At 44.3% G+C, this 27413-nt stretch overlaps 1 protein-coding gene across 1 annotated transcript in view; it reads left to right on the forward strand.

The window, feature by feature from the left end:
- The first annotated feature begins 1433 nt into the window (after window positions 1-1433).
- The window catches only part of LOC147033835 (NHL repeat-containing protein 2-like), a 100085-nt gene continuing 74105 nt past the window's right edge, over window positions 1434-27413 (forward strand). The window contains exons 1-2 of the mRNA XM_085846896.1: window positions 1434-1487; window positions 2441-2725. Coding sequence (XP_085703022.1) covers window positions 1434-1487; window positions 2441-2725 — 339 coding nt within the window. The remainder of the gene's footprint in view (window positions 1488-2440; window positions 2726-27413) is intronic.

The following is a 27413-nucleotide window of genomic DNA, read 5'->3' on the forward strand; positions in this document are numbered from 1 at the left end:
GTTTGGGCTCCACTGTTCCCACATCAAGGAACTCTGGGAATCACACAAAGTACAAAATGCCAGTTTGACCTTATTGTAGACTTTCTCTGTGTTCCATGCAGTCTTCATTCCCCGACCTCTGAAGAATGAGACTGTCACATCTTGTGGTTACATGGAGCAAGACCTGACACTTCTCGGGGCTGAGTACCGAGGATGGCAGAGCGATGTGTGGTGATGACTTGTTTGTTGGTGTTCATGGCTCTAGCACGGGTTGCCAGGAAGGAGAACAGTTCCACTTTGTTTTCATCAACCTGGAGAAACTCATTCCAGTTTCGAGAAATTTTCGTGGATAGTTCTATGTGTCTCCAAACTACTTTCTCCCTCCTACTTCATGTACTTGCCTTCAAACTGGAAGGGATTCATATTTTACCTGTATTCTTTCTGGAGCTTGGTCTTTTCTACATAGGGAAACATGAGGTACAATGGTGTATGACTGGTAGCTGTGCCAAAGTCTTCTTGGCAACAACCTTGGTATCATCCATCACTAGTACTACAAATTTCCCACTGCACGCCACTGACCTCGTCATTTAACAGGGATATTCCAGTTCCATGAAATGAGTCGCACATACTTGTCGAGCTTTGGTTCTGGTCGATATTGTCTATTGCAGCGGTAGTGAAGAGGCCATACCTGAGCAGTGGAGGACAGATGGCTTTCTCCATGTCATGGTGTTGACAGTTCTTATTTCCCAGGTCAATGAAGATGTTCAGCACCCAGTCCTATGAGGTGGACAGTCCCAGATTAAACATCATGTCTACCAGATCATACTTTTGAGTCTTTGTGAGGACCATCGCTCCTCGATACACAGGCAGTGGTGTTTCATGTTTTTGGCTGTGCCTTGTCATGCAAATGCAGTTGTAGCTGTTTCCTGACAGCGTAGAGAACTGTTTAACATAAACAGTTTTGAGAGGGTGAGAGCTGACTGAGGTGTTTTGATGTTTGGGCCACTGAGAATCATCGACACTCGTGGCAAAAGTAAATTTGGCACAGATTATTTCTGGCACCGGTTGTCAAATGAGCCACTCAACCTTGTTTTCATTATGAACATGTCTCTGCGGTCTATGCTTGCAGCCCTTGAAAGATGAACAGCATCGCTGTCAGCATCACATATATTTTCTTTTAGCGGGGCATAACCAAGATCCTGATTGCTAACGAGGACCACATCTTTGCCTTGCATATGGGCTACCATGTCTGGACAATAGGCCAGGATTCAATTATTCAGCCTGGTTGAGTGAACATATCCAGTCAGTTTGGTCCCAAGCTGTTTCAGTCTGCGACTGTACAGGTTTGGCAATCAAGTCTCCAGCACTTCGTTTTGGCAACAGAGGCTTATCCTCGAGTTTGAGAGCACGTTTCCTGAGACGGACATCAAGGTCAAATGCTGAGGCTTCTCACGATGGTTCCACTGCATCAGATTCGCTGCAAAAAAGACTTGTTGCAGTCGAAGAGGGTGATTGCAGTCCTAACCTTTGACATGTGGACTTCTTGAGGACGTCTGCACTGTCTTCTCCAAATAATTTCGTTTTCTCTGCACATTGAAGTTTATTTTTTGTTCAACTTCAGTCTGCAGGAGTCATGATATTTGGCCTTGTGATGCTGCAATGTTGCCTCAATGCCGGCACCATCATCAAAATGTGACAATTGTGTTGGTGTTGGCAAGCAATCATTATTGTTGGAATACATGAGATTGTGGCATTGGTCTTGTAATCTGCTCCATCTGTACCATGTCTTCAATTGGCTGGGCAGTGGAGTAACTCGAATGTCCTCCTCACACAGAAAACTCCAATATATAGATTACAGAGAGATGATCCAAGGTACCGATATACTTCAGATGGCCCTTTGCCACACTAGTGTCCATCTTTGAAATGGGCCATCACAGTCATAATAGAACAAATCTGCGATAGCCCTAGAGATAAGAAAATTCCAAGATATGTGCCCCAGCTGTATGCCAAATGTCAAGCTTGTCTCACGTGCACGATACTCTCATATATTTCACATATCCGCTGGACTTTCGGTTGTAATCTTGATGCAAAACCGCCCGGCATCGCTGTGGTCTATGAAGACCTGAACACGTGAAAACATGCATGTTTTTGTCCCCTGCCCCCAACAAGGTCGGAGACGGGGAACATTAAAATGAGCTCCACCCATCCCTCCGACTGACCGACCGATCATCTGTGCATGTGGTTTTGTGTACACAATATTTTAAAAAAACGCTGAACATTTAGTTTTCGTATTACAGATATCTAATTCCTCATGACACTATCTCAAACTGATTAGATCATGGCGGTGATGGGCTGAATTATGTTGCTATGGCAACCATCTCGATAACTGGACTTGTGCACGTGATATTTCAAAAAACGTTCAAGATTTAGCTTGAATATCACCCAGATCTATTCCTCATAGCACCCAAGAGGTGGGGGAACTAGAGTATCAACTCCTTGTTTTTCTGTGTGCAGGAAAGTTAACAGTGGTACATGCGTTTGCGTGGCCGGGAGTGGAAGAGAAGAGAATCGGAACAACGTGTACCCGCATAAGGCTGGCTTCGCTCAACCATCAGGCATCGGCCTTGGGCAGGGTGTACACGGACCCTGCCTCTTCGTGGCTGACAGCGAAAGCAGTTCCGTGCGTGTCTTGTCACTGAGTGATGGAGCTGTGCAAGGTCTTGTCGGTGGGGAGCGAGACCCAATGGTGAGTCGGCGGAACAACTTTTGTTCTCTGCATCATGTTACACCCATGAAATTGGCTGAAGTGCAGACTTTTTTGGAATGTTAATAGTTGACTTTGAGTGAGGACAGTGTTGAGATGTAAAATTAAGAGCTGCACTTGCTGATGAAGGCTCGTGTCAAAGAGCAAAACCTTATCTGCAGGATCGGCATGTTGGCTCCACATGGGATCAATAAGTGCTTTTTCATTCACTTAGATGTCCTGTCTCTTGTGAATTTTCAATTGTTTACTTCTCTCGGTTTCCCGCCTTTTTATTAGTGTCACCCCAAAGTGGACGTGAGACTATTGTGACGCGTCTGTCTGTCTGTTTGTCTGCCTGTGTCTGTCAGCATCCGAAAAGAAAACCAAACTTGGTACGTGTCATAAACTCCACCCTGGGGGTATATAGGGTAATAACAATGATGTCATCGGTGAATTGGTATTCCAGCCATAATTGGTTCAATCAAAATCCTTATCCGAAAAATCAGAAATCTCGTATCTGATCTACGACGTGATGTGAGTGAAGAATTTAATTTATGACTTCATTGGGCACGTGGTCTGGTGGCCATATTGGATTGAAAATAACGTGGAAAAAAAATCCTCTGCAGAACCGCTGCACAGATCAATGCGAAACTTTGTGCAGATGATTGACTGGCCATGGGGAATATTTTATTATTTTTTATTTTTTTCATAATCACCTTCAATGGCACAATTTAGCCTTAATATGCATAAAAGTGGTTGTTAATTATTTAATTGTTAAAATAATTCATTAATAATTATCAATAAAGCTTGGGATATTGGCAATGTATGTGACGTAATAGGGTGCATAGATACACATTTACATGGAAAATTTTCCTCCCACCCCCACCGCTTTCCACCTTAAAAACACCCCTATACATTAATTGGTGTCATGCAGATTCTATCTAGCAAGTCTGGATGTTATCGGCCCAGAACTGTTGGAGGAGTAGCGTGACAAACAAACACACACACAAACACTGGTCCGTGAATTATAGTCAGAAGTCATATTTTGTTTTTAAAAATCTTGTTTCATTAATTTTTATTTGTATTACTTTTTAAAGTCGCTTTAGTTTATTTATATAATTTTCTCTCACATCTGTTTTTTTCATGTTATTTTCACTTTTCTTCCGGTCTCAGTTCCCTTGACTTAAAAAACCCCTGATCTTAACCATTCCTGTCAAAATCAGTCATTCTCACTCCAATGTTGCCCCTGAACCCTGACCTTCTCTGACCCACTCACCTCTGACTCATGTCCACCCCATATGAACCCCCACCCCCCATCCCTTCTCCTTCTTTCGCTCTGATGAAGGGTTAACGTCCGAAACAGCTTCTGCTTGCTTACCACAGCGGTTATCGCACCAAGATCAACGCCCTGATGATTGAATCCATAGTTCTTCGTTCTTCTTTTGATAAAGCCTATCATAATAAACAAAGCCTTGTGCAAGTAGAAAATATTTGCCATTGTGTTATTGTGAAAGAATGAAGAAGGAGAAAACAAACCACTCGGTTTTCTTGCTTTGTCTCGACTCGTGTGGCGTTCGAGATGCATCAGCAAGCTATTTCAAGATGTTTTCCTCCTCATGTGGAACAACCGTATATATTGTTTAGTTGGACATTTCATATTTCAACTGCTTTTTGTGCAACATTACACCTGGAAATGTGTCATAGCTTAGACTATAACCGGTGGAGATCTTTATACCAAGCATTGAAGGTGGTAAGAATTGGCTACAGAAGGACCAAAGCAACAAATAAGCTCGGGATAAATCCCAAACTTATTATCCTTGGCTGCGTTGAGATGCATTGGACAGAATGTTCAAACACAAAAGCTCACATAATGAGATACAGCTGTCCACAAAGTAGTAACATGAAAGGAACATTAGGTAGCCTGTGGCCTGTGGTTTGGCATGGCCGTTGGCGTTTGTGGTAAGCATCATAGCAATCCGTTTCTTGGAGAAAATTTAAACATTGCTCAAGTTAGGCCCTTATTATCCAAAACACTGAGTTACAATTAGAATGGCAAAAAAGTTGAAGACCATCAACCTCATATTTAAAGAGCAACAAAAGGGGTTTAATTAGAAATTTTCAAAATAGTGCTTGTCATGACTGGTAAAAAAAATTAATGTTTCAAGTTCGACAATGGATGAACTTTGTTCCCTGATTGAAATAAATAAGAATATTACTAATATGATAATTAATAACAAAATAACTTTTGAAGAAAAACCTTTTTCCTGATAAATATAATGCAATTTGGTCGATTATGAAGGAAATGAAAAGTTCCGACATAAAATACGTTTTCAAGAACAAACGTTCGAATCCACATTTATTCATGTGAGGTCCTGGGCATTGTAGTACACCACCCATCTTATCATGTGCGTGATGTGATATATATACATATGTATATGTATATATATATATATGTATATATATATATGTATATATTGTTACGGATTCAGCGGTGGCGGGAATCGCACCCGACTCTTGACCCCAGTGTTAAGGATTCGGACGTCACTTAACAGCACCGCCGTCTCTGGGGTTATAACACCAGCTTGTTCGGCACAATTCTCGGGTTACGCGCCTCAGATCACGATACCAAAATACACCTGTGCCTTGCCAGCGAGGGGAATAGCCCCCGGCTGCAGACTGGATTTGTCAGAGACCGAGCGGAGTCTCCCAGTTCGTAGCCCATTTGGTTTTATATCCAAATCGAGCGAATTGTTTCTCAGCACGGCACGAACAAACCCGAAGCGGCGACTTCATACGAATCAGCCAGATTTATTGGGGACACATCGGGGAACACAACACAAGCAAGCATGCACGACAATGTTATAATCAATCTATAACCCGTTCTTAACTAGGGAGCTACGGATTACGGGTTTAGAAGGGGACCCTCGCGAGATAAACCTAAGACAACATGCAGATAAGACACAGACAGCATGCAGACAAGACACAGAGTACTTGGTAATGCCTCAAGGATGAGAGGAAAATGTCAAAGGCACGAATACGGCTCGTAACAAGCCGATGTCAACTCAACGGATTCGAGCACCCAAGCTCAAACACACCGCGTGGCAAAATGGCGGCGGCATCATTCTTCTTCTCCCGGCGCCGCTTGCGCACGCAGCCTCAGTGCGTCCAGACCCCGCGAGGTCAGCGGCCCAAGACGAAAGATCTATGGTATGCTCCAGCTGGCTTTCCACAAGGTCCAGCATACAAGTCCAGGCCTGGCCTGTTCACGAGGTTAGGCCAAATTGGGTTGTTGGGCTCCGCGGTCCGTTCGAGTGGCCAGCACGCTCCCCAGACCTTACAGTTACACCTCCAGATTTCTTTCTTTGGGGGCTCATGAAAGACCTTGCTTATCGTGAAAAGCCTCGTACCATTCAGGAATTGAAGGCTCAAATCACTGCAAAGTTTGAGGAAATTGATATCGAACTCTGCAGACGTGTGTGCCGCTCTGTGCCTGCTCGGCTGCAATTGTGCATCGATCACGAGGGAGGGCACTTTGAAAATTGCAAGGAAAACAGCTTGGTACAGTTCCGTAATAATTTTTTTCTTGAATAAATGGTTAGATAAACATGTCATTCATTTATTTCTACCTTCTTGTGTACTGTAATACAAATGGCAAACAAACAATCAACTGATTGTTTGTAGTGTGTGTGTGTGTGTGTCAGTGTTTCTCCTCCATAACTCCAAAACCATAAAACCTATCAGCCTGAAACTTTGCATGCATACTAGGAAAGCTCCACGGAAGTGCAAGAGTGAAAATTGAGTATGTTGGGTTAATTAAAACACCCATTTTGAAGATAATTAATGGCCTTATTTAATTATATCCTTTGACAAGGCATCATCCTTGGTCAGCCCTCGTCAGCTCAATGCTGGGGACTTAAATCGCCATTTTGTTTGGCCTTTTCAAACATGCCTTGCTTTGGAAACACGATCTACTCTCACAGACTAATTAAAGTATATAATCGAAATATTATATCTGATTTGAAAATAGGATCTGATGGACTGAATAAGTGTTGAAATCTGGTGTGAAATATGAAAATTTAAACAAATTAGCGATTTTAAAAAAACTTGGTTTATTTATTTAAGCAAAGTATTCGGTTTAATCTTTTCTGCTGTTTGGATGATTATATTAATGAAGAAAAGGTGAAGGAATTTGCAGAAAGTGGAACTTCATTTGGCACCGCACTGTGCTCTCTGACCGGCTTTGACAATCCATGATGATAGAGTTGACGGGTACTTTTTTCTGGCAATTACGTATGCATTTTGCTTTTACCTGTTTTGTGCAAACTGCTTTCATGACAAAATATTTATAGTCTGGAGTGGATGAAAGCGAAGAGGTACAAAGCACACACAGAGGTTGAACATGGTGTGGTTTGTGTGTGCCTCCATGCAAGCGGGTTGAAGGAAAGTGTCTGTGTTGGGGCCTGCAGGCAGGCAGGCCTTTGCCAGGTTGAAAGCATGGGTTTTAATTTTATATGCTCCTGCCCGTTTATACATAGAACACAGCGGTTAAAAAGAAAACGTTGCTGTTTGGGCATGCATTATCACCTTGATAATGCTTGAGTATGCTGCCTACCCTCCCCATACATTTCCTTCCCTCCCCCTCCCCTCACACTTCCTTCCCTTGCTCTTATGCTGCCTCCCTTCCCCTTATGCTTCCTTCCCCTCCCCTCCTACTGCCTTCCCCTACCCTCACACTGCCTTCCCCTCCCCTCGCGCTGCCCTCCCCTCCCCTCACACTGCCTTCCCCTTCCCTCATGCTGCCCTCCCTCCCCTCGCACTGCCTTCCCCCTTGCCCTGCCTTCCCCCTACCTCATGCTGCTTCCCCATCTTCGCGCTGCCTCCCTCCTCATGTTTCCTCCCCCTCCCCTTGCGCTCCCCCTCTCCCCTCGCACTGCTTCACCCTCTCCTCGCGCTCCCTCCCCCTCCCCTTGTGCTGCATCCTCCCCCCTTGCGCTGCCTCCCCCCCCCCTCACGCTGCCTTCCCTTCCTTCCCCTCACACTATCCTCCTCCCAAACCCACTCCTTCACCATACAATTCTTCAGAGGTCGAGGAGAGGAAGGGCTGTCAAAGAATGTGCAAATTGGACAAATGAAAGCTATTTTTTTCTTTTTAGCAGTTGGAACTGCTACTCGGGTCAATTCAGTTTTTATAAAGTAATGAATCGCCAGAACATAGCAGGATATCTGAAGGTACACATGCTTGCTCCAAGTTGGCTTGCCTGGTTTTGAATCCCGACCCAGCTAAAAAGCTATAAACTGTCATCCCAGTGTTTCATAGGCAGGGTGATTCATCAATGTGTGTGCCGTCTCTCGGATGGACGTTAAACTGGGTGCCACATCTGCCGGAATCCCCTCCCCTCCCCTTTCCCCCTCTCCCCCGCCACACTTTCCACTCTCCCCTCTCTCCCTCCTCCTCTCTCTCTCTCTCTGCCCTCTCTGTCCTCTCTTCCTCTCACACCCCTATGCCACTCACCCCATTCTACCGCTATCCCTATCTCTCCCACACCTCCCCTCTCTCCAAACCCTCTCCCTCTCTCCCTCCACACCTCACCTCCATCCTCTCTCCCTCCCTTCTCTCCCTCCTCTGTCCCTCCCTTCCCTCCCTTCCATACCACCACCTCCCTCCTCTCTCCCTTCTTAGTCCCTTCTCTCTCCCTTCTTTCTCCCTCCTCTATCCCTTCTCTATCCTTCCCCTCCCTCTTCTCTCCCTCTTCTGCCTCCCTTCTCTCCCTCCTCTCTCCCTCCCTTTCATACCGCCACCTTCCCTCCTCTCTCCCTCCTCTCTCCCTCCTCTCTCCCTCCTCTCTCCCTCCTCTCTCCCTCCTCTCTCCCTTCTCTCTCCCTTCTCTCTTCCTCCTCTATCCTTCGCCTCCCTCCTCTCTCCCTCCTCTATCCATCGGCTTCCTCCTCTCTCCCTCCTCTCTCTCACTCTTCTCTCTACGTTCTCTCTCCCTTCTCTCCCTATTCTGTCCCTCCCTCCCCCCTCTCTCCTTACCTTCCATTCCACCATCCTCCCTCCTCTATCCTTCCCCTCCCTCCTCTCTCCCTCCTCTCTCTCTTTCTCCCCCATCCCCTTAATACTCCCATCAGTGATTTTTGCAGTTGTGATGATCCATTGTAATTATTAAATGGCACAGCCATCCAAAATGACAAAACTCGACCAAACTCACGCCTATTTTGATACAAACGGTTGAGAGCTTTTCAGGTCAGTTGACGTTTCATTTGTGACACACGAACTTCTTCAAAGCCAAGTGAACAATCCAGTGTGTGGACTTGCTTTAATCTTCTGCTTTGTGTTAATCCTCTTCTGGTCCAACACACTGATGGTTGGAGTGGAAAACAAAAATTATTACTTTTCTCCCTGTTGTTAATGCTAATCATCATTGATTGATTGTCAAACTCCATCTGCATCTGTTTCCTGCATGATCTGGTAAAATATGGATGTGCATTAAAACTTGGAAAGTTTTTGGACCTGTATTGTACATCCAGGTTAGTCCTCCTTGATGATGTGATGTGGTCACGTGGTCCTGTTGTAGGCGGAGTTGGAATGAGGGTGGAGCGAGTCTGCCTCGGTGAAGGTTGTGTTATTGTGCGTGTCTGTGCTTAGTTTATTGGTGTGGCCTCTGGGTTCAATGGACTAGGCATGTTGAGAGATATTTGTGGTCCACACTGTCCTCATGTGGACCACAAATAGTTTCTTTCAACGTGATTTCTCTGTTCATCAAAATACCTGTGGACCTTGTAATCCCAGCTACAAGAGAATGTTTGAAACAATCAGACGTGTGGAAAACAAGGTGTGGAGACATCAACTTGACTTGGAACGATGTCACAAATTTACTCAGAACCTGCCGCAACAGCTCAACCTTCCTTTTCATGGAGAGCACCATCAACAGATTTTTGGGACGGCAATGGGATCTGCGGTCGTGGCGAACTTTATAATGGAAGACTATGAAAGCAAACTTTTCACCAAATATGAGTTGGTTGCCACGTTTCTTGCGTCAGATGTGTTGATGACACGTTTGCGATGGTACACCATGACCATCTTAACCATCTTGGCCTTCTTCTCGAGCAGCTGTGCCAGGTTCTTACTTGCATTAAATTCACGATGGAGATTGAACAACTCAACAAGCTACCGTTCGTTCCTTGATGTGGAGGTTCAACGACAACCAGGTGGCACTTTGAAAACCTCAGCATATAGGAAGCCCACACAAACAACTTAACTACTGGACTTCAACTCGTGTCACCCCATCACACATAACCGCACCACTGTTGCCCGAACCCTGACTTCCAGAGCTTGGCAGGTTTCATCCACAAAATACTCCATCAATGAAATGAGATGGTGCGAGACATTCCAACACAAATTGGATATGACAAAAGAATGCTACCCGGACTTGATGAACCAAAGAGGATAAAACCAAAAGAGGAGGAAGAAGAAGAAGAAGAAGAAGAAGAATAAGAAGACAAACATGGGTTCTGTGTCTTACCATAGTACCAAGTATTATCAGAGAAGATTGGCAAAATCATACATTGTGCACAAATCCGGGTAGCAAACAAACCCCTCGACACCATTCGGCATGCCATCACAAAATTGAAAGATAAAGTACCATTTGGAGACAGATCGGATGGGGTATACAGTACTGTATCACACGGTATGTGAATGTGGCACAGCTTATGGAGGGGAAACGGGAAGAAATTTTAAACTGAGGATAAATTAACATACCAGAGCTACGAGGCTAAGAAATGCCTCACAATCAGCCATAGCACATCACTGTACACATTCTGGTCATAGTAATGATGGAAACAACTGACAGATTCTGGACTTCATGCCAAACAAGCAGCGCAGAGTAATTTTGCAAAATCGGCATGCAAAAGCTCAGAATGACGGATTAACAGAAGAAACATCAAAACTTCCCGCTCAGTACTACCCTTTGATCCGAAAAGCAGACACTGGTTGGTGCAAACTCCAAAAACGAGGACGGTGTGGACCACAAATAACTCGCAACATGCCTCGTCCATTGAACCCAGAGGACACCAATCAACTCACTCCAGACACTTCCCATCACACATTGTACATGATTACTTCGTATATTGTATATAACATGCTTTATGTATATTTACGTGTTTATCAGCCCCCGTTGGACTGAGTCCGAAACGGGTGCTTATGGATTTGGTCTTGATTTTCGTGTCCGTGCGTGCGTGCGTGCATGCGTGTGTCCACAACCATATCGCGGACATGTAAGGACCGATTATATTCGTACTTGGCACAAACACATCACATGAAGGGATACATATGGACGTCATTTTTTTTTTTCGACATCAGATCTGAGATGGCCGACTGATGCCATTTTAGTTGTAAAAAAACCCAATGTTGAACACGTTCTCAACAATTTCTCAGACATGCATTTCCCGATCTTGTTCAAACCTGGGCAAACAGATAACGAATGATGGCTTACATATGCATATCATTTTTTTTTTTGAGATCAGATCCAAGATAGCTGATCCAGCCATTTTAGTTGTTAAAAAAAAAACCCAGTCGCGAACACGTCCTCAAACATTTCTCGGACATGTATTTACGGTGCTGTCAACCTTGGCACCCGGATAATGAATGTGTCGACACGTGCACGTCATTTTGTTTCAAGATCATAAACAAGATGGCCGACTGATAGCCATTTTTTACTTTAAAAATATGTCCCAAACCATGTCTCAGAGATGCGTGTTCCGATTTTGTTCAAACTTGGCACAAGCACAGTACATGATGGCATACATGTGGTCCTTTCTATTTTGGGATCTCGTCAAAGATGGCCGACTGGTAGACTGGCAGCCATTTTAGTTGTACATAAACATAGGCTATCCCTTTAAATCCATGCAGCAAAATTTTTAAAACAATGGGGGGCCACAACATTTCATGTCTTGTTTACTTGTTTCAATTGTAATGTGTTCATTTCTAGCTGCTGTCGATCTTCCTCTATATTTTCTCGAAGTCCAGGAACTACACCCCACTTTTCCCACTGCTCCCTGGTTTCCATGATCGCAGTTTTAACTCTCGTTGCATTTTCTAGGAACCTAACCCCGTGATATTGGAGGGTTTAATATACATACTAACAAGTGTGTGTGTGTGTGTGTGTGTGTGTGTGTGTGTGTGTGTGTGTGTGTGTGTGTGTGTGTGTGTGTGTGTGTGTGTGTGTGTGTGTGTGTGTGTGTGTGTCCTTGTCCTCGTTTAAGTTAAGATTGCAGAAGAATTATATCGCTATAACTTTGCTCTGTGTCTGCGTTTGTAAGTTGCTCGTTTTATTGTCGCACCTCACATTTCATGCTACCTCTCCTGACACTGTCGGGGTCGAAGCCTACTACCTCAAGGAAAGAAATCAAGTAAGTTCATATACCAGCTGTTTATTCAATGAAACAGAAAGACACTTCTGTGCACAGAAGGAAGACGTCAAACTCCCGATGGTATTGGGAGTTGAAGGCTTAAGGGTACAGAGCATTTCTTAGTGTTTAAATACAGTTTTCACGAAGATATCAGATGAAACTTTGTGGACTCCAAACAAACCACATGTCATGGTTTTTGTCTGTCAAATATGTCACATACAATGGTATTGGTCTGTCAAATATGTCACATACAATGGTTTTAGTCTGTCAAATATGTCACATACAATGGTTTTAGTCTGTCAAATATGTCACATACAATGGTTTTAGTCTGTCAAATATGTCACATACAATGGTTTTAGTCTGTCAAATATGTCACATACAATGGTATTAGTCTGTCAAATATGTCACATGTAATGGGTTTAGTCCGTCTAATATGTCACATACAATTGTTTTAGTCTGTCAATTATGTCACATACAATGGTATTAGTCTGTCAAATATGTCACATGTAATGGGTTTAGTCCGTCTAATATGTCACATACAATTGTTTTAGTCTGTCAATTATGTCACATACAACGGTTTTAGTCTGTCTAATATGTCACATTCAATGGTTTTAGTCTGTCAAATATGTCACATGTAATGGGTTTAGTCTGTCATATATGTCACATACAATGGTTTTAGTCTGTCAAATATGTCACATACAATGGTTTTAGTCTGTCAAATATGTCACATACAATGGTATTAGTCTGTCAAAAATGTCACATGTAATGGGTTTAGTCCGTCTAATATGTCACATACAATGGTTTTAGTCTGTCAATTATGTCACATACAACGGTTTTAGTCTGTCTAATATGTCACATACAATGGTATTAGTCTGTCAAATATGTCACATGTAATGGGTTTAGTCCGTCTAATATGTCACATACAATTGTTTTAGTCTGTCAATTATGTCACATACAACGGTTTTAGTCTGTCTAATATGTCACATACAATGGTTTTAGTCTGTCAAATATGTCACATACAACGGTTTTAGTCTGTCAAATATGTCACATACAATGGTTTGAGTCTGTCAAATATGTCACATACAATGGTATTAGTCTGTCAAATATGTCACATGTAATGGGTTTAGTCCGTCTAATATGTCACATACAATTGTTTTAGTCTGTCAATTATGTCACATACAACGGTTTTAGTCTGTCTAATATGTCACATACAACGGTTTTAGTCTGTCTAATATGTCACATACAATTGTTTTAGTCTGTCAATTATGTCACATACAATGGTTTTAGTCTGTCAAATATGTCACATACAATGGTATTAGTCTGTCAAATATGTCACATACAATGGTATTAGTCTGTCAAATATGTCACATGTAATGGGTTTAGTCCGTCTAATATGTCACATACAATTGTTTTAGTCTGTCAATTATGTCACATACAACGGTTTTAGTCTGTCTAATATGTCACATACAATGGTTTTAGTCTGCCAAATATGTCACATACAATGGTTTTAGTCTGTCAAATATGTCACATACAATGGTTTTAGTCTGTCAAATATGTCACATGTAATGGGTTTAGTCCGTCTAATATGTCACATACAATTGTTTTACTCTGTCAAATATGTCACATACAATGGTTTTAGTCTGTCAAATATGTCACATACAATGGTTTTAGTCTGTCAAATATGTCACATACAATGGTTTTAGTCTGTCAAATATGTCACGTACAATGGTTTTGGTTTGCTCAAAGATGCCTCATACAATGGTTTACAATGGTTGGAGTTTGTTTTCCGATACAAGGAGAGGGGTGTTGGAGGGGGTGGGGTGGGGGGGGTGGTAAGAGAGAGTCATTGTTTCATTCTGCTGACTACATGATAACAGGTCAAGAGTTCATTCAACAGATATGACTTCATAATAGGTTATTTGGATTAAAGTAAAGATCATGTGTGTATTTTCTTACAAGCTCACTCAGCATGCATATTTTTAGCCTTATCAGTGTGCATGTCTATTTGCCCTACCAGTAAATAATTTCTAAACTAAGTTAATTAAATAATTTAAGAAAAAATTTTGCTTTTTACATGATTATAAATTCAATTTCATAACTTAGCTCCCACAGTTTCCCCCTTTTGTTCTAACAGAACAAAGTAAAGGGTTTGTTCTACAAGAACAAATCTACTGAAAATCTAAATTTGTCGTTTGGCTAGCAGCAGGCTCGTTTCCACAGCCTCACCAAGACTTGCGCTCTGTGGTGGGTTAACACCCTGGCAAGTGGATGCAACCCAACGGGGTGCCACCACCTCCCCTCCACAGAGTTGGGGCGCCTTCATGATTTTGGAAAAAAGGACCATATGCACACTGAACATATACCCAATAGGCAATTGCCTTTTCAATTAAACTCATCAGATTGAATTTGGGCAAGCCGTTCAAATTCATTTCCCCCTGAAGTTTTAAAGGTATTGTTGCGAATTCTCGCCCGCCAGCGTGCGGACGGCCACGTAACTCGGATCGCGGCACGTCGCCCACCGGACGGACAATTCAGTCGTGACCCTCTCGGAACAACGCCGGGAGCTAGTCACGGGTGGGCCTTTCGACCTCACCACGATCGTGCCAATCGGCCACCCGCGTAGGATAGGGTTGTTCGCCTAACTCGACCTACCTAAGTACCCACGCGGATGGTAAACCAGGTGATCGTACCTCGCCGCAGGTCGACTCTGGACACGAGCCGCTTGGGCGGCCGGTTCCGTACTATCGGGATAACCGAGCGGTGTTATCGTCGACCTCGACGGTTCAGATTATTTACCGGGCGTTTTGCACCCACTACGAACCCTTTACGTGAAGCAGGATGGAGATTCAATTGGAGAAAAGACGAAGCGAAACGGGAAAACAGTTCACACAATGCACATTTATTTCCCGGCACACGAAAAGCACGTATATACAGCCATACAGTCAAAATGCACATAAAGCAACCAAAACAATAAAAGCAACAATGACGCAGAGTTAATACCGACTACGCGCACACACGACAACACTTATTCAGCTTTACTTTGCAGACGGCGCCAACACACATTTACACAAAAGCAAAGGAAAGAAGCCACCCTCATAGACAAGGAGGCAGACAGGCCTGTAGGCCAAATGTGCGCAGGACCTAGAGGAGCGGCCAGGTCCGCGAGACCGGGGGGGGGGGGTACTACCCGCGTCCTCGTGACGCGTTGGCGGGCGAGCCGCAAATGTGGCCGCGCAGCTGTGCCCCGACTCCGTGCTCCTTGGCGGGTTTTGTTGGCATGACGTTTGGGGTGGGGTGGGAACGGGGCCCCCTTTTGCACTATCTCAGCGCGGGGGAAAGGGGGAATTGTTGATGCCCTGGGGGAGGAGAATGGCTGGCTGGCTTGGGTTCCGCGACGAGACGAGCGATCCCCCACACCGTAACCTCGTCGCCGACCGCCGTCCTTCTCGCCTCGGACCCGAGCTCCCTTGCCTGCAGTTCCACCGCGCGCACTCGCCTCAACTTCACCAACGCAACGCAACGCGTCCCCAACAGCCACTTCTCGACGACCCTCTTCAGGCAACTCCAGAACTCAACTCTTCCTGCAACTCTTCTCAGTTCCACACTCTCCTCACCCGACCGACTCGACTTTGCCACTCTTTCTAATTCGCCTTGTGCTCGCCTTTTTATAGGTGCGCAGGAGAAGCGTATATGCAAATTTTAGGATCAGAACGCGATTGGAGGCGAGTCCACGCCACCCCCCCCCGCCCCCGGTCAGCCATTGGTCGGGCAAAAATGGGCGTGAACCTCTCCTGATCCTAAACTTTGCATATACGGACTTCACATACACACGCTTGGAGGCGGGGCCAAGCCGCCCCGCGCTCGCTAATTGGACACAGGAGAAGTGGGCGTGTAGCGTTTTTGATCCAAATTTCCCCTCGGAAAGGCCGCTATTCGCGCTCGCGGCTCGGTGCGTTCGGCACCAATCGCCGAACGGGCCCGACACAGCCCGACGTTCAGTGTTCACAGGTGGTGCGGGAATGGCCGTAGAAGGAGAGAGGTGAAGGTGGTGGAGGGTTTTCGGTGGTGATTTGATGGTTATGGTGCCGTTTGGGAATGGCGGTGATGCAATGATGTGGGAGCGTAGATGGTGGCGGTGGCGTGGTCGTTGTGTGATGGCGGTTGAGACGTGGTTGGTTCAAAATAAAGATAGAACAGAAAAAATGGCTAACTCAAAGCGTCTCAGCCCGGATGAATCACATTAATTCCCTCTATACAACGGGTTTGGGCTAACTACACATGTACTTAGAGATATCTCACCTGCGGGCCCTTTATGATGTAAATGCGAATTTCCACAGCCGTAACAGTATTTTTGTCATTCCATATCTCTTTATTACATTCATCCATCTGCTTCTGATTCATTAGCCATAATTGTTGAATTCTTTCAACTGGGTTTTTGTCATTCCCAAAGGCACAAGTGTCTGTACTTTCATATTTTCCAAAAGATACCGCCGTCATGGTGTCTCGACTTATTTTTATACTCAGTTCTTCATTTTCTGGGTTTTCTGAATCTTCCGGATCTTCAGAATCTTCAGAGATGGTTGGTCCAGGGAGACTCCACGCGCCACCATCGTTACTGTTGTAAATTTTCACACACACACACACACACACACACACACACACCGATGATTAGTTTTATGCATGCTTTGATGACAACAATAGCAATGAATATCATAGCCCAATGATCAATATGTGGAGTATCCATGTTCCTCATCCACCAAACACTCCCATTAACCAAGATCCGAACCCTCCTTCCTTAAAATAGCCATGCTACTCTGCAGCAACCTTCCTTACATGTTGTACCATGTCATGGATATGTCCCTTTAATAATGCCTGGGGTTCCACGAGATTATTCATTTGTATCCTTATATCTATCCTTGTCCCTGTAATTTGTCCCTCAATAGCTACTTTTTCTTCCCCCTTCGATGGTGAGGCAAAATTTGTTCTATATCGGTGAGTGTGATCATCTTTTACCCTTGTATATAGGAAGTTACGTTTCACCCAATACTTAGGATAGTACCAGTGCCAATAGTCAGCACATTTGTATCCCTCCTTTTTCCAGTTACTTGTTATCTCTCGTACTTTCGCACTTGCATCCCCTTTTTATCCTTCCTATTCTCGATAGGACTGGATTTACTTGTCTACACTCCAGCTACTCACATATATCTTCCCCTGAAAATGGGACTGCCGAGAGGGGCAGTCCATGCTTGGCTAAGTGGGGTAGCTGTGAGCAAACCCAACCCTTGCTTTTGTTCATACTTTTAGCATGGTGTAAAGATATTGCTAAAAAAAAAGGTGTTCAATGGATGTTGAGTTATCCCTTCAAGTAACACTATGCCTCATTTCAGGCGTACAGTGTCTACGCCCCCTTCATTCCGTGTGACACGGGGTGCATAATTATATGGAAGGGTCATATAGGTGTTTGTCCTATACACGCCAATCTCATGCAATTGGTCCCGATATTTACCTTCTTCTCTGCATTCCCAGCCATAATCCTTCCTTTGTTTCCCCTGCTCTCAACCAAGCATTCTGCTCTCCATGGTATTCCCATAATACCCTCACTGTCTGTTATCATCCATATTATCACAATTATGCACGTGCTAATCAAAAGCACTGCTCGATATGTCATACACCTCTGGAAACGTTCTTCCCACCTGCAGACCTCATTTCTTCTCCCTACAACTTCCTGTATGCTTTTTGCAATGAGATGCGTGAATGTTACCTTTGCACTTGATAACTGTATTGGTGACCAATAATACCTGATGTGGTCCAGTCCAATGTGCCTTCAATGCGTTACTCCGCCTGAACACCTGGATGTTCAATAGCATCCTTGATGTTCAAATAGCGACCCAGTCACCAGACTAGATGCTGTGGTGTTCCTCTGCAGCTGGTCAGGTAGCGCTTTTCTGACGTGCGAGTCAAACTCTTTGACAACCTTTGTTAAGGCAGCACAAAGGTTAATCTTTCATTCAGTATGGGAGAGCACGAACCACTCCCTCAGTATGGCGGAGCACGAACCGCTCGATCAGGGCGGCGGAGCACGAACCGCTCGCTCAGGGCGGTAGAGCACGAACCGCTCGCTCAGGGCGGCGAAGCATGAACCGCTCGCTCAGGGCGGCGGAGCACGAACCGCTCGCTCAGGGCGGCGGAGCACGAACCGCTCCCTCAGGACGGCGGAGCACGAACCACTCCCTCAGGACGACGGAGCACGAACCGCTCGCTCAGGAGGGCGGAGCAGGAACCGCTCGCTCAGGACGGCGGAGCACGAACCGCTCGCTCAGGACAGCGGAGCACGAACCGCTCGCTCAGGAGGGCGGAGCACGAACCGCTCGCCCAGGACGGCGGAGCAAGGACTGCTCGCCCAGGACAGCGGAACACGGACCGCTAACCCAGGACGGCGGAGCACGGACCGCTCGCCCAGGACGGCGGAGCACGGACCGCTCGCCCAGGACTGCGGAGCACGGACCGCTCGCCCAGGACTGCGGAGCACGGACCGCATGCCCAGGACTGCGGAGCATGGACCGCTCGCCCAGGACTGCGGAGCGCGGACCGCTCACCCAGGACTGCGGAGCACGGACCGCTCGCTCACGACGGCGGAGCACGGATCGCTCGCCCAGGACGGCGGAGCACGGACCGCTCGCTCAGGACGGCGGAGCACGGACCGCTCGCTCAGGACGGCGGAGCACGGACCGCTCGCTCAGGACGGCGGAGCACGGACCGCTCGCTCAGCATGGCGGAGCACGGACCGCTCGCTCAGTACGGCGGGGCACGGACCGCTCGCTCAGGACGGCGGAGCACAGACCGCTCGCTCAGGACGGCAGAGCACGGACCGCTCACTCTAAATTACGTGGCATGGAAAAAGCGTTCGTAGTGAGTGAACGACTTGCTCAGAATGATGTGGTGTGATATCGATATTGACTCAAGGGTGCTTGGCAAGTGGCTTCAGCATTCAAGCAAGCACTCCAACTGAATGGTTGACAAGGAACGGTTGGCCAGGCTGTGGCTCCATCCTGTGTCGGATCCTTTTCACTTTGAAACCGGTCTTCACTGCGCACGCAGTTGTAGAACGACCTTTCATCCACAAGAGTTGCTGCTGAATGTAGAACAACCCTGGAGACATCGCAAAGTTCAATCGCCTGTGACATAATCTATTGCAGATAATCCGCCATGTTGTCTGCTCATGTGGTGCATCGGTTTGCGGTCCATGCAAACGTTATGACTTTTTCTTTTTCTTTTAACATCCGTTTTTTTGACCAGATTTGCTTTGATTCCCTGTGGAGCACCTCGTAAAACCTCCAAAAATATGGACGCAGATCTGGCAGACGCTTTGAATATGCAGTCCCTCTGGGGGGACAGGACACAAGGTCTTGCAATGAATGCATTAAATCATACAACTCATTGAAGCTCGTTAATTTTGTTACATTCCCAAACTTTTTTGTTCACGCAATATAATTCTCCAAGCAGTAGAAAAAGATAAGTTTAATGCTTTTTGAAATTTCATATTTTCTTGTGTACGTACAGAGGAGGGAACATACCTTGCTTGCTTAAAGTAAGTCGGTATATCGGCCGACTTCTCAGACTTTTTAAAATTTATTTACATAATTCAGGTTTCACTGCAGATTTCGACACAAGTTTAGTCTGGACAATATCTGATCCTCAAAACCGAAATAATATTTCAATAATATACTTTAATTAGTCCGTGCAAGTAGATCGTGGAAAATTGTATCATATAATGCATGAAATCACTCCAAGCTCATAATTTGAAAACTATAGCACTCACAAAAGTGATGTATACACTAATACAGCGATTCTTAGCTATGATGGGACAGGCATTCGATAATGTGTGAGGAAAGTGAAAAGCTCACAAAAACACACACCCACACACACATTGCCATTTCGTCGTATCGATATATCAGGGTGTATGATAAGTCAATCCCCAATTTTAAATTATTGGAACAGCTTTATTTATGAACCGATTTTAATGAAACAAAATGTAAAAGAAAGTGTCCAATAGCATGAAACCAAATAAAAAACAAAAAAAAAAAACATGAATTTGGGGAGAGAAAAACCAATGTTCTCACCAACATTCCTGAAAACATGTTTCGATCAGCGGAAGCGGCTGTGCCAGTCCGATTAAGGGAATGTGTTGACAGTGCTGCAGAATATGTGGAAGTTTAAAGAGTTGTGCATAAATCCTCACTGGACTCTCTATAATTTACATTTTGTTTAATTGAAATCGGTTCATGAAGAAAACTGTTACAACAATTTAAAATTGGGGGATTGACTTGTCATACACCCTGTACATTTGGGGCCCGTACTTTTGATAGCGCTTTGGGGGCGTTAACAAGAAGTCGAGAAAAGATTTTGTTCAGTGGAAGGCACAGACTTGAGTTGTGTTTGGGTTTGCAAGCAAGTGACTATCTTCATGTTATGTTTACAAGTTAGTCAGGGCAACAGAAGTAAAATATCGCACCTGCGCAGTATATTGTGCTTTATTGTGATGCACACGTCATCCAGGTAAATAAAATTTCTGCTCTGAGGGTGGATGGGTTGGTTATTCACAAACCGATGATGTTTCATAGCATGATAAAATAGCATGATACAGCGTGATAGGTGGTGAATGTGTTTGGGGAAAAGTGGGTGGTGGGTGTGCTATGGAAGGGGGAGGGGGGTGGGAGGTTGAAACAGGTGGTGAGTGAGTGTTCTGGTGGCTGGAGTGAGTGGAGGAGGGAGGGCAGGGGTGAGTGCACTCGAGGGGCATTTAAAATCAGAATCCATTCAATATTTACTTCACTGTACATTTGAATATACAGTTGGAGCTGAAGTTAACCCACTGCTTACCCTTCCCCTAACAGCTTAAACTGAGGTTAGCTTTGGAGTTAGTGCTGTGTCTCAGCGGAGGTTAACCTTGGGGTTAGAGTTATGTTTAAACTGAGGTTAACCCTGATGTTAACCGAGCTGTTAGAGTTATGTTTAAGTACTGTGTTTTAGCTTTGCCTTGCTCTGTCATGATTAAGTCAACAATAAGTGGAATGCATCTCACTCTGATATAAATAGGATTCACCATTGAGTTGTTAATCCCATCAATCAGCAGTTGGACTCGTCTCTCAAGGCACTTTCACATCATAAAGCTGTCTGTTGCTTCCACACAACCTCATTTCGCGATACTTCAACGGACGATGTCCCAGTTGTCTTTCTGCATTGATCGCTATAATAGTCCAATACCTGTGTTTAAATGTGACGCTTTGCTACTACCAGAATGCGACTACTACATCTTTGCTACTTTGCTACTACTACATCTCTGCACTGTTGGTGTATCCAGAATGGAGTATTATTGCTCCGATTTCTTCCCTTGAACCGCTTTGCTCTGAAATTAACTCTCCACTTGCTTTTCACTTCCCAACCTCCTGTAATTCAAGATTTTTTTTAATTTTTATTTTAAGAGTAACCTTTAAAAGCTTCTTCTTTCTCCCTTGCCTCGAGTGGTCTTTTAGTTTTGTGAGAAACAAACTCCATTAACAAACTCGCATCGTGTTTGACATTTCACTTGCAATAATCTTGGAGCGTTTGTCAACAAGAGGGCTGCGATCGGAGATTGCTGACGGTTTCTGCCTTTGCTGATTGCCTCATAATGAAAACAAACGTATTTTTGTTCCACAAAGCAACACCACAGACACCAAGACTTAAAACACTTAATTCTTCCCTATAGGAACCATACATAACCAGAGAGTTGGTGTCAAAGCCACCCAATGCTCGCCTGTTTATACATTTATCGTTTTTAAAAGACTCTTCTAATAATAATTAATATTTTTTTATAAAGCATTGCAGTGAAGTCTGATCCAAATAATTTTAAAGCAATATATGTATTTGTATATTGTAATCAGTAACAAGAGCGCAAGTGAGCACAATATACGCCCGAACAAGAAGGTACATACAGAATTGTGCTACTACATGGAAAACAGCATCCTGGTTGCCATGGCAACCACTTTAGATGACGAACGTATGTCATGACACACCGTCTCCACAGTCTGTACCTATGCACCAAATATGAAACGTGAAAGTTGAAAACTTTGGGAGTTAGAGTGCGGACAGGAACGGACGGACGGACGGACGGAGGGACGGACAAACAGATGGGCGGACGGACGACCGGTATCGCATAATACGGCCCGATATATATATATATATATATATATATATATATATATATATATATATATATATATATATATATATATATATATATCGGGCATTTAAAAAATAGTGTGGTAGATAAAAACATTTGAAAGGAAAAAATAACTTGCACCAAAAACATTAACATTTTCACGCTCACGCCGGGGGTATCGCTATAGCTCTCTGTTCTTCGAACAGGCGAGCTAAAAATGGGACGAAGCATCCTGAAGCTCACATGGATCAGGAGCAACAGTCACTCAAACCCCTCGCAGACCCCCTGATACACTTTTTTTTTTAATGTCATGAACAAACTTTGGTACATCATGGGCGATGAAGGTTGTGGTCACGTTTCATCAAAATTGTTTGTCAGTTTTAGAGGAAAAAGCAAATACCTATTTTGGGGAGGGGGGAGTCACACTTGGACCCACTTTGACCCCTGGTAGACCCCTTTTGACCTTGTTTTTTTTAATGCTGTGAGTTGCAACATACCAAATATCATTTTAGCCAAGTTTGGTAACAATCCCTTCAGCAGTTTCACAGAAGAAGTTGCAAGTGTTTACGTACTGACGGACAGACGACGCGCCATCCCGTAAGCTCCCCAGAACTACGTTCCAGGTGAGCTAATAATGAAAAGTATTTAAATAATTGAAAATTGTGAAATAAATAATTTAAGCTTTAAAAATTTTAGAATTAAATAATTTAAAATTAAAAAAAAATAATTGAAGGGAGGAAAGAAAAAAGAAAAAAAACAAAAAATTAAGTGATTAAAAATTTATTCTTCAAAAAGTGGGACACCACGGCCACCACGGCCACCACGACCAAACACCTCATGCCTCCCTCCGGGAAACATCACCATGACGTGTATGGTAATGTTTCAAAAACGTTTTCCACTCGAAACAAGATATCATCACTCTCTTAAAGCCCTTCCATATAAACTGACACATACACACACACACACACACACACACACACACACACACACACACACACACACACACACACGGAATGTGAGAGAGGCGATGTGGGTGGGTGGGATTCGAATTTTTTTTTATAAAGAAAATGGCCTCTGCTATTTGACTTTGTAAACCGTGATGGAACTTGTCAATACGTGCATTTTGAGAGGAAATTTAACATTGCTTCGGAACCAAAGTAGGTACATACCAATTATTGCTCAACAAACAGCATTATCTCGCGTTTCCCGATCAGTTTGCTAACGGGGAAACAAAGCAAATGTTGATGTGGAACATCATTTGAATCATGCATCCCAGTTAACACGGTCACGTGCTGTCAGTGTCAGTCTATAAAATGTACTCCCATCATCCGCTTCACTATTTATCCCTTCGCCATTCCCAAACGTCTCACATGTTTCATATTATATCATGAAAATGTTCAAAGGCACCTGCCCAGGTGTGTACGTGCATTACTTGGCAGTTTGCAGTTTGGAATGTGGAGTGTAACCCAAGGAAATATTGGATGCAGTGCAGTCTGGTTGGGGTTGGGGGAATGAACAAGTTCTGATGTCACTGTCGCGACATCGAAATATCTTCAAAGACAACGACCCCCAAGGGAACTGTGAAAGCCCATCGTTTTAAGCAACATTTTTGAACATGTGAACCCATCGGGTTAGGATTAGTATTGGCTTATTAATTAATAATTAGCTTAAAATCCCGAAAGCTAGTGGGCCATCTGTGTGCATGCTGGGATTCGACTGCCTGGAAGAAAGTTGTTTTAGGCACGTGTTTGTAACATGGAGTCGACACAGATGAGGTTTGAATTTCATTCCGTACGTGACGCTTTGCCAATTTCCTCAAACCTCCCTTTGTGGAAAAATGAAGGAATAACTTCACTTCACTCGGCACAGTGAAAAGGGAGACACTTGAACGCGTGTTGCGTCGCGGGCCTGGTCAGTGGCGGTAGCAAGAAGGTGTTGCACTTTTCAACATCATAAGGTGTTGGTGATCCGCCAAAGTACCATTGAGTGTGACCTCGAATTGACAGCAAATGATGGGATAATCCGAAGAAAGTTTGGTGAGGGAAGGTGAGATACCTGGGTGATGACAGCATTAAGTGGACATCAACCTGATTTCTGGCTTGGGTCTGATGATGACGAGACAGAAGAGTTTTTTTTTTTAGTCGGGACACTTGAAAATCACCAAAATCACAAGAAAAAGAAAGTGGAGAGTCGTAAAGAACGTTGCTCTCAGAAAGCTTGGCCCGTGGTAGTCCCCCCGATGAGGGCCGCTCTGTGGCTGAAATGTTACACTCTCCGACCCTTTGCCCTTTTGACAAAACCTCGATTTTATCTGCTGTGCAATTCTCTCCATTGTGATGATTATGTTCAAGAAATGACGTTGGTTAATCGAAATCCTGTGTGAGTATTCGAGTTAAAACTTTTCTTGTATAGGACGTTAAAGGGTCTAGGCTCATGGAATTGCGAAACAACAATGGGCAACAGCTTCACAAACTACCAAAGGGTGTTGGGAGATGGACATGCATGGAGGAAAGGAGGACGAACACAAAAACGAGGACCAATGTCCCAGAGAGGAACAGAATGGAAAGAATCGCATGTCGAAGAGATCGTGGATGTCCACGGATGGGACAATGGACGCAGGGAGACGATTCCACGATCGGGATCGTATGGGGACGATTGGCTCCAGGTGAGCGTCCACCCTGGACTTTGGGAAGGTGAGCAGGTGAAGACCGCTCATGTAATAGTTGTGCTTGTTGTGTAACACAGTGAAGGTCATGCGCTTGTTCACGTAATTACGATGATCTGCATCATTGGTTGTTGTATTTCTGCACAGTAATGTATGTTGTTTTTACATTTTTACCCAATCTCTTTTGCTACTGGAGTTGCAGCCATCATTCACATATTCCTTGGCTTGCCAGATAACCGAGAAATACGCATGCTCACCTCTGAGCTGTCTTGCCTGGTTTCGAATCCCGACCCAGCTATAAACTGACACCATGGTAATTCGAAACATGACACCAGGCAGGCTTATCCACCGATGTGTGTGTGTGTGTGTGTGTGTGTGTGTGTGTGTGTGTGTGTGTGTGTGTGTGTGTGTGTGTCGTCACTCGGATGGACGTTAAACTGGTGTCCTTTCTGCCAGCATTAGTTGGAGGACGTTAAAGATCCCACGTTGTCTTTCACAAAGAGTAGGCGAGCCAGCACCGGCACCATGAACAAATTACAAATCCCTGCTCTACCCTTCCTGGGGACACTGCATCAGTGGTATAGCCACACTCCCAGCAATGATGCCACGATCCCAGACCAGCAGCCACAAGCTGCATATGATTGGAAATTAAATATATTCCTTTGTTTATTATTTTGTATGAACCTGTTCTTTACGAGGTTTTATTACAACCACCACCGAAGGTGAATGGAGGTTACGTTTTCACTCCGATTTGTCTGTCCGTCCGTCTGTCTGTCTGAGCAGGATTTCTCCAAAAGTTATGGACGGATTCGGACCAAACTCGGTGGGCATGTTGAGTTTGTGAAAAGGCCAAGTTGATTCGATTTTGGTGAAGATTCGATATGTGGAATGACATTTCAAGAAGTTGTGGATGAGTTCAGTGTGTGACAAGAACAAGCTGATTAGGTTTTGGATCATGTCCGGATGTAGATCCAGCCTGTCAGTGGGAAACGGAGCGTAAACTGTTCAGCCTGGCGGAGATATGCGCTCCACTGAGTTCCATTCGAGTAACAAGATGAGCCATTTTGCTTCATCTGTTCGATTTCTGTTATTTACCCTCGCCGAAGGAGAGGGTAATGCGTTTGGCTCCGTTTGTCTGTCTGTCTGTCTGTCTGTCTGTCTGTTTGTTTGTTTGTCCGCACAGAACTTTCATGTTTTTCTCCGCAACCGCTCGTCAGATTTGAGACAAAATTTTCACCTTGTGATGAGACTACTCGTGTAGAATGTTTCAATCGCAATGATGACGTCACAGGTCACGTGGTGTGGCAGCAATGTTGGAAAACAGAAAATCTTTGGACCTCTGCATCTCTGAAACCGCACGAAGGGAAAATATTGAAACTTGGCACATCGCAAGTACTGAGTACTCCTCATGCGGAATAAGTGTGTTGCTTTGATGACATTATAGGTGCCTTCATTATGACGTCATAATTGCATATGTCGAATGCTACATCTGATCAGTATGAAAAATGGTGTCTCATCTGGGGATAAAATGGTCCACAGAAAAAGAATTGATGACGTCACTGGTCACGTGATTCGGCAGCCATATTGTTTAAAATGAAATAAAACCTCAAAAATCTTCTTCTCTGAAGTGGCTGAACAGATCGAGGTAAAACTTCATACAGTATGACCGCCCATCCACGTGGAACAAAAGATTCACACACATCACATTATAGGTCACATGGTTTGGCAGCCATATTTGATTTACCCAAAAACCTAAATTAATCTTTTTCTCCGGAACAGCTGGACAAATTGAGTGGAAACTTTACACACATGTTCCCCATGCCATGGACGTACAAGTTTGCTTCAGAATAATTTGTCGGTCGCATGGTTTGGCAGCCATATTGGATTTAAGAAAAATATTAAATAATGTTTTCTCTGGAACAGCTTAATCAATCGACATGAAACTTCATACTTATGATCTAGTAGTAATGGGGAATACACCTTTTAAATTTCAACTTGATTTGGATGCATGCTCTGGCAGCCAGAATTATTTAATTTTTTGATTATGGGTTCTTTTTTTGTTGTAGCTGTTGTTGTTGGGTTTTTTTTTTTAATAAGGCTCACTTGGCTGTGCCTGGATGGATTTGAGGGTAGAGGAGCAGCAGCTAAAATGTGAATCCTATCCAGGTTCCTCCTGATGATTTCATCTTTGCTTTTTGCTTGTTCGGGTTCCTTCTGATGACTCCAATGCAGAACTTGTACCCATTTGGTCTTCCATTTGATTTGAATTCAATTTATTTTAATCCCATTCTGAATTCAATTGAATAAAAATAAACGTCATGGGTCAGGGTCAAGGTCAGGGTCAGGTGTTCGATGAAAGCGGAGTTGCATCAAAGCGGGACGTCTTGGTACCCGGTCATCACTGCCAGCAGTGACAA

Source organism: Eptatretus burgeri, chromosome 1 (genome assembly GCF_056783735.1).
Source record: "Eptatretus burgeri isolate ZD-2024b chromosome 1, Ebu_testis_v1, whole genome shotgun sequence".
In the NCBI taxonomy this organism is placed as follows: domain Eukaryota; kingdom Metazoa; phylum Chordata; class Myxini; order Myxiniformes; family Myxinidae; genus Eptatretus; species Eptatretus burgeri.